At 40.7% G+C, this 14010-nt stretch overlaps 1 protein-coding gene across 1 annotated transcript in view; it reads left to right on the top strand.

Annotated features, from left to right (window-relative positions):
* The window catches only part of ATP13A5 (ATPase 13A5), a 113955-nt gene that overhangs the window by 13541 nt on the left and 86404 nt on the right, over nt 1-14010 (top strand). The window contains exons 2-5 of the mRNA XM_057740176.1: nt 3065-3238; nt 3925-4071; nt 4294-4364; nt 4470-4550. Coding sequence (XP_057596159.1) covers nt 3065-3238; nt 3925-4071; nt 4294-4364; nt 4470-4550 — 473 coding nt within the window. The remainder of the gene's footprint in view (nt 1-3064; nt 3239-3924; nt 4072-4293; nt 4365-4469; nt 4551-14010) is intronic.

Genomic DNA, 14010 nt, shown 5'->3' with positions numbered 1-14010 from the left:
ATTATGTCTCTCTGGTGAATGGATCTATGTCTTTCTTTTTCTCATCTTTCTTTTCTTAGAGTCTATTTTGTCTGATATTAATATAGCTATATTGATTTTCTTTTGTTTGTGTTTGCATGCTACATTTCCCGCCTTCTCTATCCTTTTAATTTATCTATCTGCTTCTTTACATTTAATGTGTGTCTCTTGTAAACAGCATATAGTAGATCTTCTTTTATTATCTAGTCTGACAATCTTTGCTTTCAATCACAGAATTAAGGCCATTTATATTTACTGTAATTACTGATATATTTGGGTTAAAGTTCATAATGTTGCTATTTGTTTTCCATCTATTTTATCTGTTCTTTGTTCTTTTCTTCACTCAGCATTGCATCGTATAATGTCCCATACCTCTACATTGAGTTCACACATTTTGTTTTCAATGGCTCCACAATAGTCCATTGTTTTGAGTTACATCTTATTGAACCATTAACTATCATTTATTTCTTCTAATAATTTTGCTATTACAGATAATGCTGTGCTGAACATCTTTATATATGTCACTTTCCACTTTATTATTTCCTTAGGGTATACTTTTGAGTGTGGAATTACTGATTCAAGGGATAGAAACATATTTATAATTCTTAATACAATTTGTCACCTTTCTTTCCCTAAAGAATTACTCCAGTTTATAAGGTTATTAGCAGTATGTTGCTGTAGCGATTTCATTGTAGTCTTGATTGCATTGTGAGTTCCTTTTTTTATCAAAAAAGTTGTTGTATAGAAAAAATTTGAAGGGGAACCAGAATTATGATTACCAATGCCATTGCTGTGTGTAAGTAAACAGAAAAAAGGAAAGTCATTTACAAATGTGCTCATTTCAGCTACAAGCTGCACTAAAATTCCAAACTGTTCTGCTTCTATTTAGCACACTCTTGGGCTTTGACAATAGCCCCTGTAAATAACGTTGTAAAAGAATCACATTTATGACATAATGTGTGAACTGACATATACTTTTTATTTGAGTCTAATACCTATAATTCACAAATAAAACCAAAGCATGTGTACAGAATCCGAGGAAAGATAAGAGAGAGAAAGGAAATCTAACTGAAAATATGCTTAAAAGAATAGTGAGCACATGTTTTCAAATTACATTTAAACTTTATCATGAATAATCTCCAAATAGAGTGGTTGCATCACTAAACTTAATGGACATTTTTTCCTCCAGGTTGGTGATCATGTTGAGGAGTAGTGGAAAGGAATTCTCAACATTCTAATCACTTTGCAGAATACTTAAGGTGACATTATCTCACTTGAGCACGAGTACCCTGTAAGGAACACATTTCTAATTGTTTTATAGACGAGTAAATTGGGATTCCCTAGAGCAGCGGTCCCCAACCTTTTTGGCACCAGGGACCAGTTTCGGTGGAAGACGATTTTTCCACAGACGGGGTGGGAGTGGGGGAGATGTTCAGGCAGTAATGCGAGCGATGGGGAGCAGCAGATGAAGCTTGGCTTGCTTGCCCACAGCTCACCTCCTGCTGTGGTACTGGTCCGCAGCCCCGGAGCTCGGGGACCACTGCCCTAGAGGTGAAATGATTTACTTGAGGTCACATGGTTGAAAACTAGCAGGCGGTGACTCAAACTTACATCTTTGCTTCTTAAGCCTGTGACATTTTCGATTATGTTTAAGGGTTACTTTCAACAACTGTTATTGAAATATTTATCTAACAGAGTTCTTTATTAGAAAATATTAATGGAAATGACCATATTGAAGATGGAAACTTTTCCAAAGAACTAAGCCAAGAGATTTATTATAGCATGATCTAAACTGGCATAAAATTCAGGAGATTCCATCACTGAAAGTGCTATAGAAACTCAATAAAAACCTATTTTCTTGACGTTACAGCCCTATTATCTGGACCTGGGATTTCAGAGTCATACAAAGTACACACACACACACACGCACACACACATTGACAGCAGAAAGTAAAGTAATGGTAGAGTAACAATGTCATTGATAATCAGGAGCCCTCTGGGTCTTCTAAATACACTAAATATCTAATTATTTATTTATTTTTCTTTAAGAACTTTTATTGACATACAATTGACATGCAATAAACTGCATATATCCAAAGTGTACAATATGATTTTTTTTCTTATTAGTAATGTATATATGGCAATACCAGTCTCCCAATTCATACCCCCACCTCCCACCCCGTGCTTTGCCCCCTTGGTGTCCATATGTTTGTTCTCCACATCTATGTCTCTATTTCTGCCTTGCAAACTGGTTAATTTGTACCAATTTTAAATATTTAATTTTTGAAATTTAAAAAACAATGCTGTGAAACTTCATTGTAGAAGGCGGAAACTAGAAATTAGCTTTAATTAAGCAAATCTATTGTTGTTGGTTATTTAACTTCCCCTAAAACTACATCTCAAGTCTTTACTGAATTTATGACAAATGTTAACTAACATATTATTAAAAATAGAAATATGTCAGCATGTTACTCTCAGGTTAAATACCTATAAGCTGTCTTTTGAAAGTCTTTCATGTCCACAGATAATCTCATAATTTATATCACCTTACTGTTTTAGAAAACAGTACACTTACACACACTTTCATTCTTCTTAATCATGTTATTATAAAACAAATATGAATCTGAATAAAGAAAGATATATAAGTATGGGTCATATAGGTCATGATTTGATCAACTTCCTCCAGTAAATTCCTATTAATATTTTTAAAAAAAAAAACTTTACATCTGAGGAAGAAAATCTGATCCAAAACACAAGGTATTTTATAAATCTGAGGTGACTCTTATGAGTATTTAGAACAAAATAAGCCTGCCTATTCCTTGCTTCTAATATTTTAGTTCCATATGCCAGGGTAGCAGAATGAGTCCTTCCTTCTACTATTTTTTAAATTATATCAGCTGACAGCTGTACGCAATCAATCTGATTCAACCAGTCAAAACTAGATTTCTTTCCCAACAAACCCCTGCTTCTAAAGTTTGTGTGTCTTGGAACAAAATGTGTGGTTAAGTGGGACAAAATATAGAGTGATCTTTTATTTACTCTCCAGGAGGCATTTGGTTACCGGACCCAAAATCTACGCAGAGCTCTCTGCCTTATAACATCTGTGCTGACCTGTGGGCTCCTTCTCCTGTTCTTCTACTGGAAGCCCCAGTGGAGGGTATGGGCCAACTGCATCCCATGCCCCTTGCAAGAAGCAGACACTATTTTGCTAAGGACAACGGTGCGTGCCCTTCTGTGTTGCATCTATTGCACAACCTGGGATGGCCAGCATTCCAGAGCCGATCCTCCTCTATTTAAGAGTTTCCTTCCAAGTAGGAGATGGCAAAACTATCGCTGCCATCTATTTGCTATGCCTTATTTTGACCCAGGAATGAAGGACATTTCCTCCACATCAGCCTAGAGAAATTTCTACCATGTCAGGCTAATTGTGAGTGCCCTTAGCGATTACATGAGCAGTGGCTGTCAGTGTTACCATGCTTAAAGACATAGCATGGGGATGATTGTTCAGTTTCTCAAAAATATGTATTTTGAGGGAAATTATACATTGTAAACATCAAGATGTGATTTTAAGGTAGCTGGAAACTAGTTTCTGGATGTAAACTTTGTAAGACAAAGTGTATCTTTCTGTTTATTCCCTAGCACAGTGGTTCTCACCTTTTAGTGCAAATCAGAGTTACCTGGAGGGCTCTTTACAGCACAGGCTGCTGGTCCAGAATGCTTGATCCAGCAGGTTTGGGGTGAGGCTAAGAGTCTGCAGTCTCCAGCAAGTTCTGAGACAATGCTGATACTCTTATCTGCAGCTCAAACTTTGGGAACCACTGGTCTAGCACTTGGTAGGTATTCGGCTGATTGAGTGCTTTATTGAATAACTCTGGAGAATTTCATGGGCTGGATTGTTTTCTCTAGGACAAATTTCAAAGATACACGAGAAAGAAGGTAATCTGCCTCTACTTATCCACACTGAAGTTTCCTATAAGCAAAAACCCAGAAGAACCCCTGGTGGCTGACCGCCACTCGGTCATAAACCAAGCCGTACTGAAGCCAGAATTAAAAGTAAGTGATTTTAAGAGTACAATGTTATGGCATGTTTTTGCTACAAGCAAATAATGTATTTATTGGATGCAAGCTCTGAAAATCTCACTGCTGGGCTGGGAATTACAGCTACGTATCAAGGAAAGTGAGAGCTGCGCGGGGATCTGTACCAAACAAGCCTCACCTTCCTTGCTGGGCTTTGCTTTGTGAATGACATCTGTTCTATCACACTTGTAATTGCAGTTGCGATGCATCCAAGTGCAGAAAATCAGGTATGTTTGGAACAACTTGGAGAAGAGGTTTCAGAAAGTTGGGTAAGTCCGATTTTTTTCTCAGCACTTATCAGGATATAAGGGAAGACCACTGATCTGTTGAGTGCCGTGAACTGAAGTACGGTTCCTGTCCTGACCACATCCTAGGCTGCTGGAAGATAGCAACACCTGCTACGACATCCACCACACGTTTGGACTGGGTCTGACCAGTGAAGAACAGGAGGTCAGGTAGGGTTTGTGGTATCCCGGAGAAAACTCTGCCAGCAGAAATGGAAATATCATGTGGCTTATGATCAGTGAGTTGTTGGCATAAAGCTTCATCAACTTCATATAACCCCAGTTCATTTACTGGCATCAGAGAGATGTTCTAAATTATTTGTATCTCAGGCACACTTATTAAAAAGAAAAGACTAAAAGAACAATGCAATCAAATAACATTTGATCTTTTTTCTCAGGGTTATAGAACAGTATGCTCTGTGTTGCCTTTTTTTCTTGCCTTAAAAAAATCTTGAGTCATTTCATAAACATCAGCATCTTAATCCTCCAAGTCTTCTGACAGGCTGAAAGACAATATAATGATTGCATTTTACAAGCTGTGGAGAACCAGCCCTGGAGATGAGGATTTCGTTTTCTCAGTTAATTGTGTCATTCACCACTGTTATTTACAGAACCTAGAACAGTGCCTGATTCATGGTAGAAGCTCAATAGATATGTGTGGAAGGAATGAATAAGTAAATGCATTCATTGATCTGTGAACTAAACTCATCTAATATGCCAGGCATTCTGCAAGGCACTAGGGATCTAAGGATAAATAAGACTTGGTCATCGTCTCAGAGACATTAACTGACTGGTGGGAAGGAGAGACAAAGAACAGTGGTACAATTATGAGAATGAGATCTATAGATGCCAGTAGATTAGAAAATCATAGCATAATAGTAGCACAGGGAATGCTTAGACTCTTCATTAACTCACAGTGGCCTAGAGTCCCCGCGTCCCTCTATAATTTGAAATGGCAAATCCTGGTGACTCTGAAAGTAAACCATCGCAAGCCTTCCCAGGAATCTTAATAATCACCTTCATTTCTTGTCCAGTTTTAGGGACAAGAAGAAGGATCTACCTGACCTTCTTCACAGTTAGTCAGAAACACAAATTCTCAAGCCGAGAAGTAATCTGGTACTTAAAATATAGGTTCTTGCGTTCTCCTCCATAATTCTGACTTAGTGGGTGGAAGCTGGGGTAGTGGTGAGAAAAGAAACTGCATTTTTAGCAAGCACCCCTGTCATTTGTATTCACACCAAGCCTGCGAATTACTGAGCTGTTATTATCAAGTTTTCCCTCTGTCTGAACACTATGAAAAATGAACCAGGCATCTAGATTATGACAATATTACAAAGTGCCTTAGAAATGGCATCATTATGTAAGATTTCAGATACAATACTTAAAACATTGAAATAGAAAAAGCTTTCCAAGTCATTAAAAACATATTGGTTTAATAGCGCTAAGCACAGGACACTTAAAGGATTGATCTATTCAGGAAATCTAGTTGACGAATGTAGATACTCTCTGCCTAGGAAACTGTTTCCGTAGGAAAGATTCCCCATCCGTGTAGCTACCTCACGTTTGTCCTCATTTACCAAGTGCCAAGCTTTAATAAACACCATGCATAACTAAATTTAAGTCTGGTCCACACAGTAAAGAACTTGACAATCTAATAAGCAAGACAAAGAATATAGTTTCCCAAATATGGAGACTAGAGGAGATAATCTACTTAGAAACATATGGTCATATTTTATTTTGTGGGTTTTTCTATTTGGCGAATAAAGAGGGCAAGCAGGATGTGGAACTTTCCCCACCCACCCACCCGTTTTCCCTTTTACTTTTTAGGGGACACTTTTTTCAAAAATTAAATGTGATTGGTTGGTTGAGTGATACTCTTAGCAATTTCCTAAATGAATTTGAGCTTGTGTACATGAAAAGCAAGGACCCAATGTGAGAAATAAAGGAAGAGGGATGCACGAAAATCTCTGATCATGAAAAGCCACAAAGTCTAAATACAACCTCCTCTTTCAGGCTTCCTAGAAGCTAGGTAAAGAGAAAAAATGCACAGGTGTACAGTTCTCACTTCTCAGTAGCAAAAAGCAAGTCAAGACACCAGGAGTGATAACTTTACCCTGGAGAGAAATCATCAGAGGGCATCAGGAAGAAAGCAGGAAAATTATTCGAGGAGGTCCCCTGCCCCTACCTTCACTCGTTCATGAGCTGAACACAACTTCCCTCCTTAGTGCCTCTTCTAGACAAATCCACAGACACTTGGGATAATTCTCTTACCTCACAGACACAGGGCACGGTGGAAAAAACACCGCACTCACTCCCCGTCCATCCAAGTGGTCTCCCTATTAGGACAGTTTTTAAGTGGAGTGACTCTTCGTTTTTTCACTCAACCCGCACTGCTCCTGCCTCCTGAAAACAGAAGGGGAACTTTCTGGCAGTAGAGGGCAAGGCACCTCCTAACCAGGGGTTAGCTCCACACCAATTGCCTTGTTGGTAACCCAGAACTCTGGAAGAAACAAACTTCAGTGGGTAGGGTTTGCCAATTTCTATAATGGGAACACTCCAAGCTTGGCTCATTTCACTGTGACATTGAACGTGGAACTGTGAAGTCCTGCTCACAATTGGCTTGGTGATTATGCAAACGTAATTCTCAACACTTATTATACCATTGAGAAAAAAAAGGCATGCCTGTTAGTATTAAAGGAAAGAAATCTGAGTGACAGCAGCAAAAGAGGGTGGGTTTGCCATCAATGCTCAGCTCCAAGCTGGTGGAAGCTATTCTGGGAGAAGAGAGAGAGAAAAGAAGCAAGAGGAAGGTGGGGGAGAGAGAAAGCGATTAGGCTGCTATGAAACCCTACTCTCTTACTCCCCAGGTCTTGTGGGGAGCAAAAGTCAGAAAAGAAATCATGCCCATATACCATGACCCTTATTCCTTTGGAAAGCTCCATCCCTAGAATATGGCCCAAGTGTAGACATTTGCCCATCAGATCAGTTATTTGGGAAAGAGCAAGGAAGGTTTGGTTGGAGTAGAAGAGACAGGCTTCACTCATTCTTCTGGAATCCACTGAGATAGTCTCAAATCTTAGCACTCGGCCAGAAGTCAATAACTTGTTTAAAAATATAACCCATGGTTCTATGGCTCTGGGACCACTGAAAATATAAAATCACTTAACTCTAATGCCTTGTTTCAGAGCAAAATCTTATGGCAGCATGAGTAAGTCTTAGTCCTGTGTCTCCCTGGAGATCCTGGGATTTCTCCATCCCCACCTCCACCCAGATGCCCTCCTGGTTCTCTGCTTTCTGGATCTTCATGCCTGGGATTGCTCCAGCCACTTTCCCCAAAAAAGCTGATGGGAAGCACCTCACTTAGCTCACATACAGGGCAGGAAACCCTGCAAGCACTTGACTTTCCTGAGGTTATCTGGAAACATGCTTTAGGAAATGAAGGAAATGGACAGGTCACAGACGAGGACTAATGTGAAAAAACAAAATCTCTTTTGTCATTTGTAAAACAGATCCACTCTGTATAAAGTACAGAAGCAGCTTCAAGTACGGCTAAAATAGGGATTATTTTTCCCCTGAAAGCAATTTCTCAAAGCATGCCTATCTTGTTATTTTTATTTTTTTTAATGGGAGGGCTCTAAGACGAATATACCTGTTATACTTTACAAGCATACCCTAATTGCAGCAACTGGATATCATTTCTATGCATCTGTGAATTTCTTATGTCTCCCTTCCTTTAGAAAGCAGGTACATTAGGTGACTGAGGGATTAGCTAGCAGAATCACCTGGGAATTTTTTTCAAACTCTAATAAACCTACTCCTTAGAAATTCCAGAGTTCATGGAAAGGGGTCATGCTAGAATCTCCTGGCTTAGTATTAACTGTTTGGAAAACTACAGGCCTCCCTCCTTACCAAGGACTCTATTGGTGGTCACAGGCAGTTTGAAGATGCTCACCAGTGATTCTGACATGGTCCTCCTGCCTTGCTGAGGACCCCCAGCCTAGTCTTCACCATTTGGAGCCTAAAGGGCCCAGCATAAAACATATTCTCAACAATTATTTGCTGAATAAATTGATAAATGAATGAAGGAACAAATAATCAAATTGAAAAGAGATACAGACCATCACCAAAGAAAATATTCCTAGTCATTCCTGCTTGGTTTTTCAGAAATAAATACCTTCCAGCAGATTTTCTAATATCTCGTGGTTGCAAGAAACCTCAGTGCTCCCTCAAGTGTAGCTCATAGCCAGTGCAGAAATGCCCTTCACAACTTCCCTGTTCAGAAATCTTTCAACGCTTTGCAGAGGGACCTTCTACATTTAAAACAATTATTCCCCTAATGAATGGTTCTGAATATTAGGCAAGTCTTCTTAATTTCATTCAGACTATTTAGTTTCGTGAGGCCACGTGGACTAATTCTAGGGCTTCTTTCCCTGCCAGCTCGTCAGATTTTTAAAGTCAGGGCATCTCATCTCCTTTGTTCCTTGGAACTTTGCTCCTGTGACCCAGCTTCAAGCCTCATATTCCTTCTGGTTGCTCAGCCATTGGTCAGTGTCCCTAAACGTTCTGCTTGGCTTTGGCTGAGATTGAGATGAGTATATGATTCCCAAAACACGCAATACTTTTTGGCAAGAGATAGTGGAAAAGATGCAGCAGCAAGGGGCATGCCAGTCTGTGATTCAAACATGGCTCTCAACTGAAATAAAAATTCACAACCTAACAGTTGCGAATTATGTTTTAGCTGGTGGACATTCTGAGGATTTCAAGCCAGTGAGACAGGACCCTCAGATCTCTCTGAGGGATTATTCCAAAGAGGCAAGGGGGGAGGGGAGCCAGGATATACAAAAGTTTTTGCAATAAAGATCAGGTAGTTGGAGCTTTGAAAGATTACTGTTAAAGAAAAAGAGATATCTCAAGTTAAGGAATGTAGTTCTTTTCTATGTATGGGAAGATGCAAGAGTCTGGGCTCACTGAAATCATTCCTTTGATATGATTTCAGCTGTCTGGGGCCAGCACCCTGCGTTTTCTCATCCTGAGTCTCCTCGGGGTGCACCCTTGGGGGTGGCTGCAGCAGTTGAGTGCTAGATGGTGGGCATCCTATTTCTATCCTGAGTTCCCTCAGGGCTCACGCTCAGGGTGGCTGCTGTAATGTGATGGCTTAATGGCTGCAACATCCTTTGTTTACTGACATGACAGGCAATATTTTTTATTCACACAGCCCAGATGTGCCCTAAAGAGGACCATCTACAGGCCAGTATTAATCCACTGGATCTCAGTCCTCCCGAGAGCTTAGCCCCTTAATAGTAACATCAGAAACCATCTCACCAAAGGAAGACAAAGATCACTGGGCATTGGCTTGCTCCTTTCAAACTGGCTTCCACAGCTTGTATGCTGCTGTAGTTCTGTGAACTGAGTTTTCAGCCTTGTTAGGGGAGACAGTATTCTAGTCAGGGGTCACAAAGGTCCTTATTAATTAATTCCAATATTTAGGAATTAATTAATATTTAAGGAACATCCTTTGTCAGACACTGTGCATCTAGATGCTAGAAAAATAGTGTTGAGAAAGCTCCCTCCCTCCCATTAAAGAGGGTCTAGGAAATTTGAGGAGAAAGACATTAACTACGAGGGTAAGTCAAATATCCGCACTCTGGCTGTAGGATTTCTACTCTGGCTGTAGAGAAATTCTACAGCCAGAGTGCGGATAACATTTGACTAACACTCATATACATTACAGTTCAAAGAGGCATGTGCTGTTACTAAGAAATGAAGTGTTGTTGGAGGCAAGAAAAATACTTAATTGTGCCTACAGGAGAGGGGAGGACTTCAAATACAGCTGCCACTTATTAAGAATGCGTCATGTTCTAGGCATTTGTGCTAAATGCTTACTTGTTTACATCATATGCTGCTACAAGCAATTTTATTAGGCGGGTATTATCAAACCCATTTTATAGGTGATGGAACCGAGGCTCACACCTTTTCCATCCATCCATTCATTTAACAAATCATTCTCCAGTGCTTCCTATGAATTAGGCCTTGCTTTAGGCATTCAGAATACACCAGTGCCCTCTAGAAGCTTATATTACAGTGGAGGATACAGTCTATAATTTGCATGTTCATTAACATGTAAAAAATACAGTGTAACTTCAGATTATCAAACACACTATAAAGACAAATGAAACAGGTTAAGGAGATAAAGAAAATCTGAGTTGGGGGGTCAGAGTAGCTATTTTAAATTTATTTATTTATTTATTTATTTATTTATGGCTGCGTTGGGTCTTCATTGCTGGGCGCGGGCTTTCTCTAGTTGTGGAGAGCGGGGGCTACTCTTCATTGCGGTGCATAGGCTTCTCATTGCAGTGGCTTCTCTTGTTGCAGAGCATGGGCTCTAGGCACACGGGCTTTAGTGGTTGTGGCATGTGGGCTCAATAGTTGTGGCTTGCGGGCTCTAGAGCGCAGGCTCGGTTAGTTGTGGCGCACAGGATTAGTTGTTCCGTGGCATGTGGGATCTTCCCAGACCAGGGATCAAACCTATGTCCCCTGCATTGGCAGGTGGATTCTTAATCATTGCATGATCAAGGAAGCCCCTCGGGTAGCTATTTCAAATACAATTATTAGCAAAGCCTCCAATAAGAATATACTATTTAAACAGAGGCCTGAATGAAAGGAGGGCATGAGCCGTGCAAAGATGAGGAGGAAACTGGTTCCAAGTAGAGAAAGAAACAAGTACAAAGGCTTAGCTATACCCAGGTCTGTTGGATCTCAAGTTTCTGAACCACTGAAACCACAGAATGCATCTCCAGGCTTGGTGGAGCTCAGGTTCTTTATGTCTTGGCCCAAAAAGAGTTCAGTGAGAGGCAAAGTGATAGATAAGAGTGATTTATTAGTACAGGACACTTGTGAAGGATACAAGTGGGCAGACAAGCGGGCGCTGCCTCCAGAACTTAGTGGGCTACGTTTTTTATAATCAACGGAAAAGTGGAGAGGGGGAGAAGATCACCTTCTTCCTTATTCTTGAGTAGACATCAAGCTTCCGTCATCAGCTCTTCCTCCACATAGGATGGGGGAGTCTTCTTGTCTTCTTGTCCCTAAGTGGTCAAACCAGGATGGTCATGGAGCTATTCAAATCAGTGGAAGGGTGGTAATATATGCTAAAATATGGTTTTAGTATAATGAGGGTCTTCTACTTCAGAATGTCACCTTTTTCTTTTTCTTTTTTTTTTTTTTTAGTGTGAGCAGAGGAGCATGTCCTAGGGATCATTAACTTACTGACCTCAACCAGCAGGATGCAGTTGTCGTTGACTTGTTGTATAGTTTTGTTGTTAGTTTTGTTGTTAAGTAAGCTTGTTTGGTTTCACAAGTTAAGCAAGCCTGCCTTATTTCATGATGTTTGGATTGCTTTCTCGAGTGATATTAACTTACAGTGGTCTCCCAAAGCCCCCTAAAATTCCCTCTCTATTTATAACCATTCCCTAGAGGGATTTCTAAACTAGCTATTTGATTAACCTACTCTATCCCTATCACCACCAGACTCTATTATCAGATTTGGCTCTCAGAGCCTAAGTAGGCATTAACAAAGCGAAGGATGTGAGGGGGTTATTCCAAGAAGAGAGAGAGAAAAAACCAAGTTTAGGATTCTGAGAAATTCTGACACTTGCCAGCAACAGGTTATTTTGATGGATTCTGGAAAAGAATCCTAACCAGTGTGAGAAATAAGCCCACTTGTCTGATGACCAAAGAAAGGACATGGAAGCCCGGAGTACAGCAAAGCGAGGCTTTACTATTGGTCTTGCAAGAGCGGATGTCTGCCAGACAGGCGCACCCCAGGATGGCCACAGCAAGGATTTTATCCCCTAGTTCGCAAATCCCTCCTCTGGTTCCTCATTGGCTGAGTACTGCAGGGTTCACACGCTCTCCCGGATGTCGCTTATCAATGAGATTTAAATAAGTACTCTGTTGCTATTTGATTGGAAGATGTAGACTTCCTTTAAGACGACGTGATTATTACCATGCCTCCCTTTGTTCTGTTACTTTTTGGCGTGAGCCTTTGGTCATGTCAGCAAACTTTACTCCATTTTCTGGAAATGAATCATAAAACATCTACTGTTTCTCACAATTCCCTTCTCTTTTTGTTTATCACTTCTGATTCCATTTTATTATTTTATTAGGCCCTTAAGGCCTTGTTGTTGTTCAAACATGTCAAGCAAATGTTGACTTTCTTTTCATGATCTTCTTTCTCATCTAACACCCGGAGGTTCTTTTGGGTATAAGTCATGGGCATTTGTTTGTTTACAGCCTCTTCTATTAGCCTCTGGGTTAGCCCTCTTATACGTGGAATAATACAACATCCCATGGTTATTAGGACTCCTGCTACAATGACCACGGAAGTTAGGACTGAAGCAACCATCCCCTTCCATTTGCCAAACCATCCCTCTAGCCAATCTGTGAATGGGTCTTTAATTCCTGAGTTTTCAGCTAGTTCATTAGCCAAGGTTGTCAATCCCTGTAATGCTTTAGTTATCGTGCCATCCCAGGCTCCAGGGCTGTGTTGTTAGGGATGAAGGTGCAACATTTTTCTCCCAGCATGACACATACTCCCCCTTTTTCAGCTAAAATCACGTCCAGGGCTATTCTATTTTCCCAAGCCATCTGACCAGTTGCTTCCAGCTGGCTTGCTACTCCTTGCAGTGCATCTCTGGTATAATTAATAAATCTCTGTTGATTGTAATAAATGTAATTAATCCAATCAACATTTTTATTAATGGTGGACCACCACAAACCCTGCAGCTCTCTGATTCCTGGCTTTGAATTCATTAGGAACCCCCCTAGGTACCCTTATTGAGTCCATGTACACGTTAGAATCAAATGACCCTTGCACGGACCTCTTACTTCTGTGTTGATGTTTACCTTCAGAGTCAGAATGAAATGCCAGGGTGAATGGAAGGGCCAATTGGACCAAAGTACAGGTCCCAGTCCAGTTCGACCGCAACTGGTTATGCAAGATTTTCCCTCCACAGTACCACCACACATCCGCTCGGGGGATGTGCAGACTCGAGTAGTTGCTGCCAGGTTTACTGGAGATGTCTAGGATGTGGGTACAGGTCAGCAGTTGTCCCACAGGAGTTGTGAAACCTTCCCCTTGACTAGAGAGACACGAGGAGTGACTCATCGTCCCTATGGAGGAGGGGATTGTCCTCGGGTGTGACCTCTGCAGTGCAGCGAAGAGCAGAGACAAGCTCTTACAAGTCTCATGTCCCCAAGCATCCTTGTCCTGGTACAGGGCAGCATACAACTCATCCCAGTGGGATCTGTGTCCCAGTCAAGAGGGAACGGGACCACTTGCGTCAGTGGCCATCCTGCAGCACATACGTAACAATCGCTTTTGTTCAAAGCTTGTACTGAAAATTTGACCCATTCTACCCAGGCATTAGTGTCTCCATAACCTGTCTCAATTTCTAGAGTTTGCCTTAAGTCTTTAACTGTAATTACCTTCACCTGAGATTTGTTTAGGACAGAGATATTTGTCTACCTGTGAAAGCTGCCTCTGAGCTTCTAGATTCCCACGAGGTAAAACTTGACAAGCATCAAACTTTACAGTTAAGGGTGTAGCTGACTTGGTTACATTGATTGTTAACTT

Source organism: Hippopotamus amphibius, chromosome 6 (genome assembly GCF_030028045.1).
Source record: "Hippopotamus amphibius kiboko isolate mHipAmp2 chromosome 6, mHipAmp2.hap2, whole genome shotgun sequence".
NCBI lineage: Eukaryota > Metazoa > Chordata > Mammalia > Artiodactyla > Hippopotamidae > Hippopotamus > Hippopotamus amphibius.
This window is presented reverse-complemented; position numbering and strand designations above follow the sequence as displayed.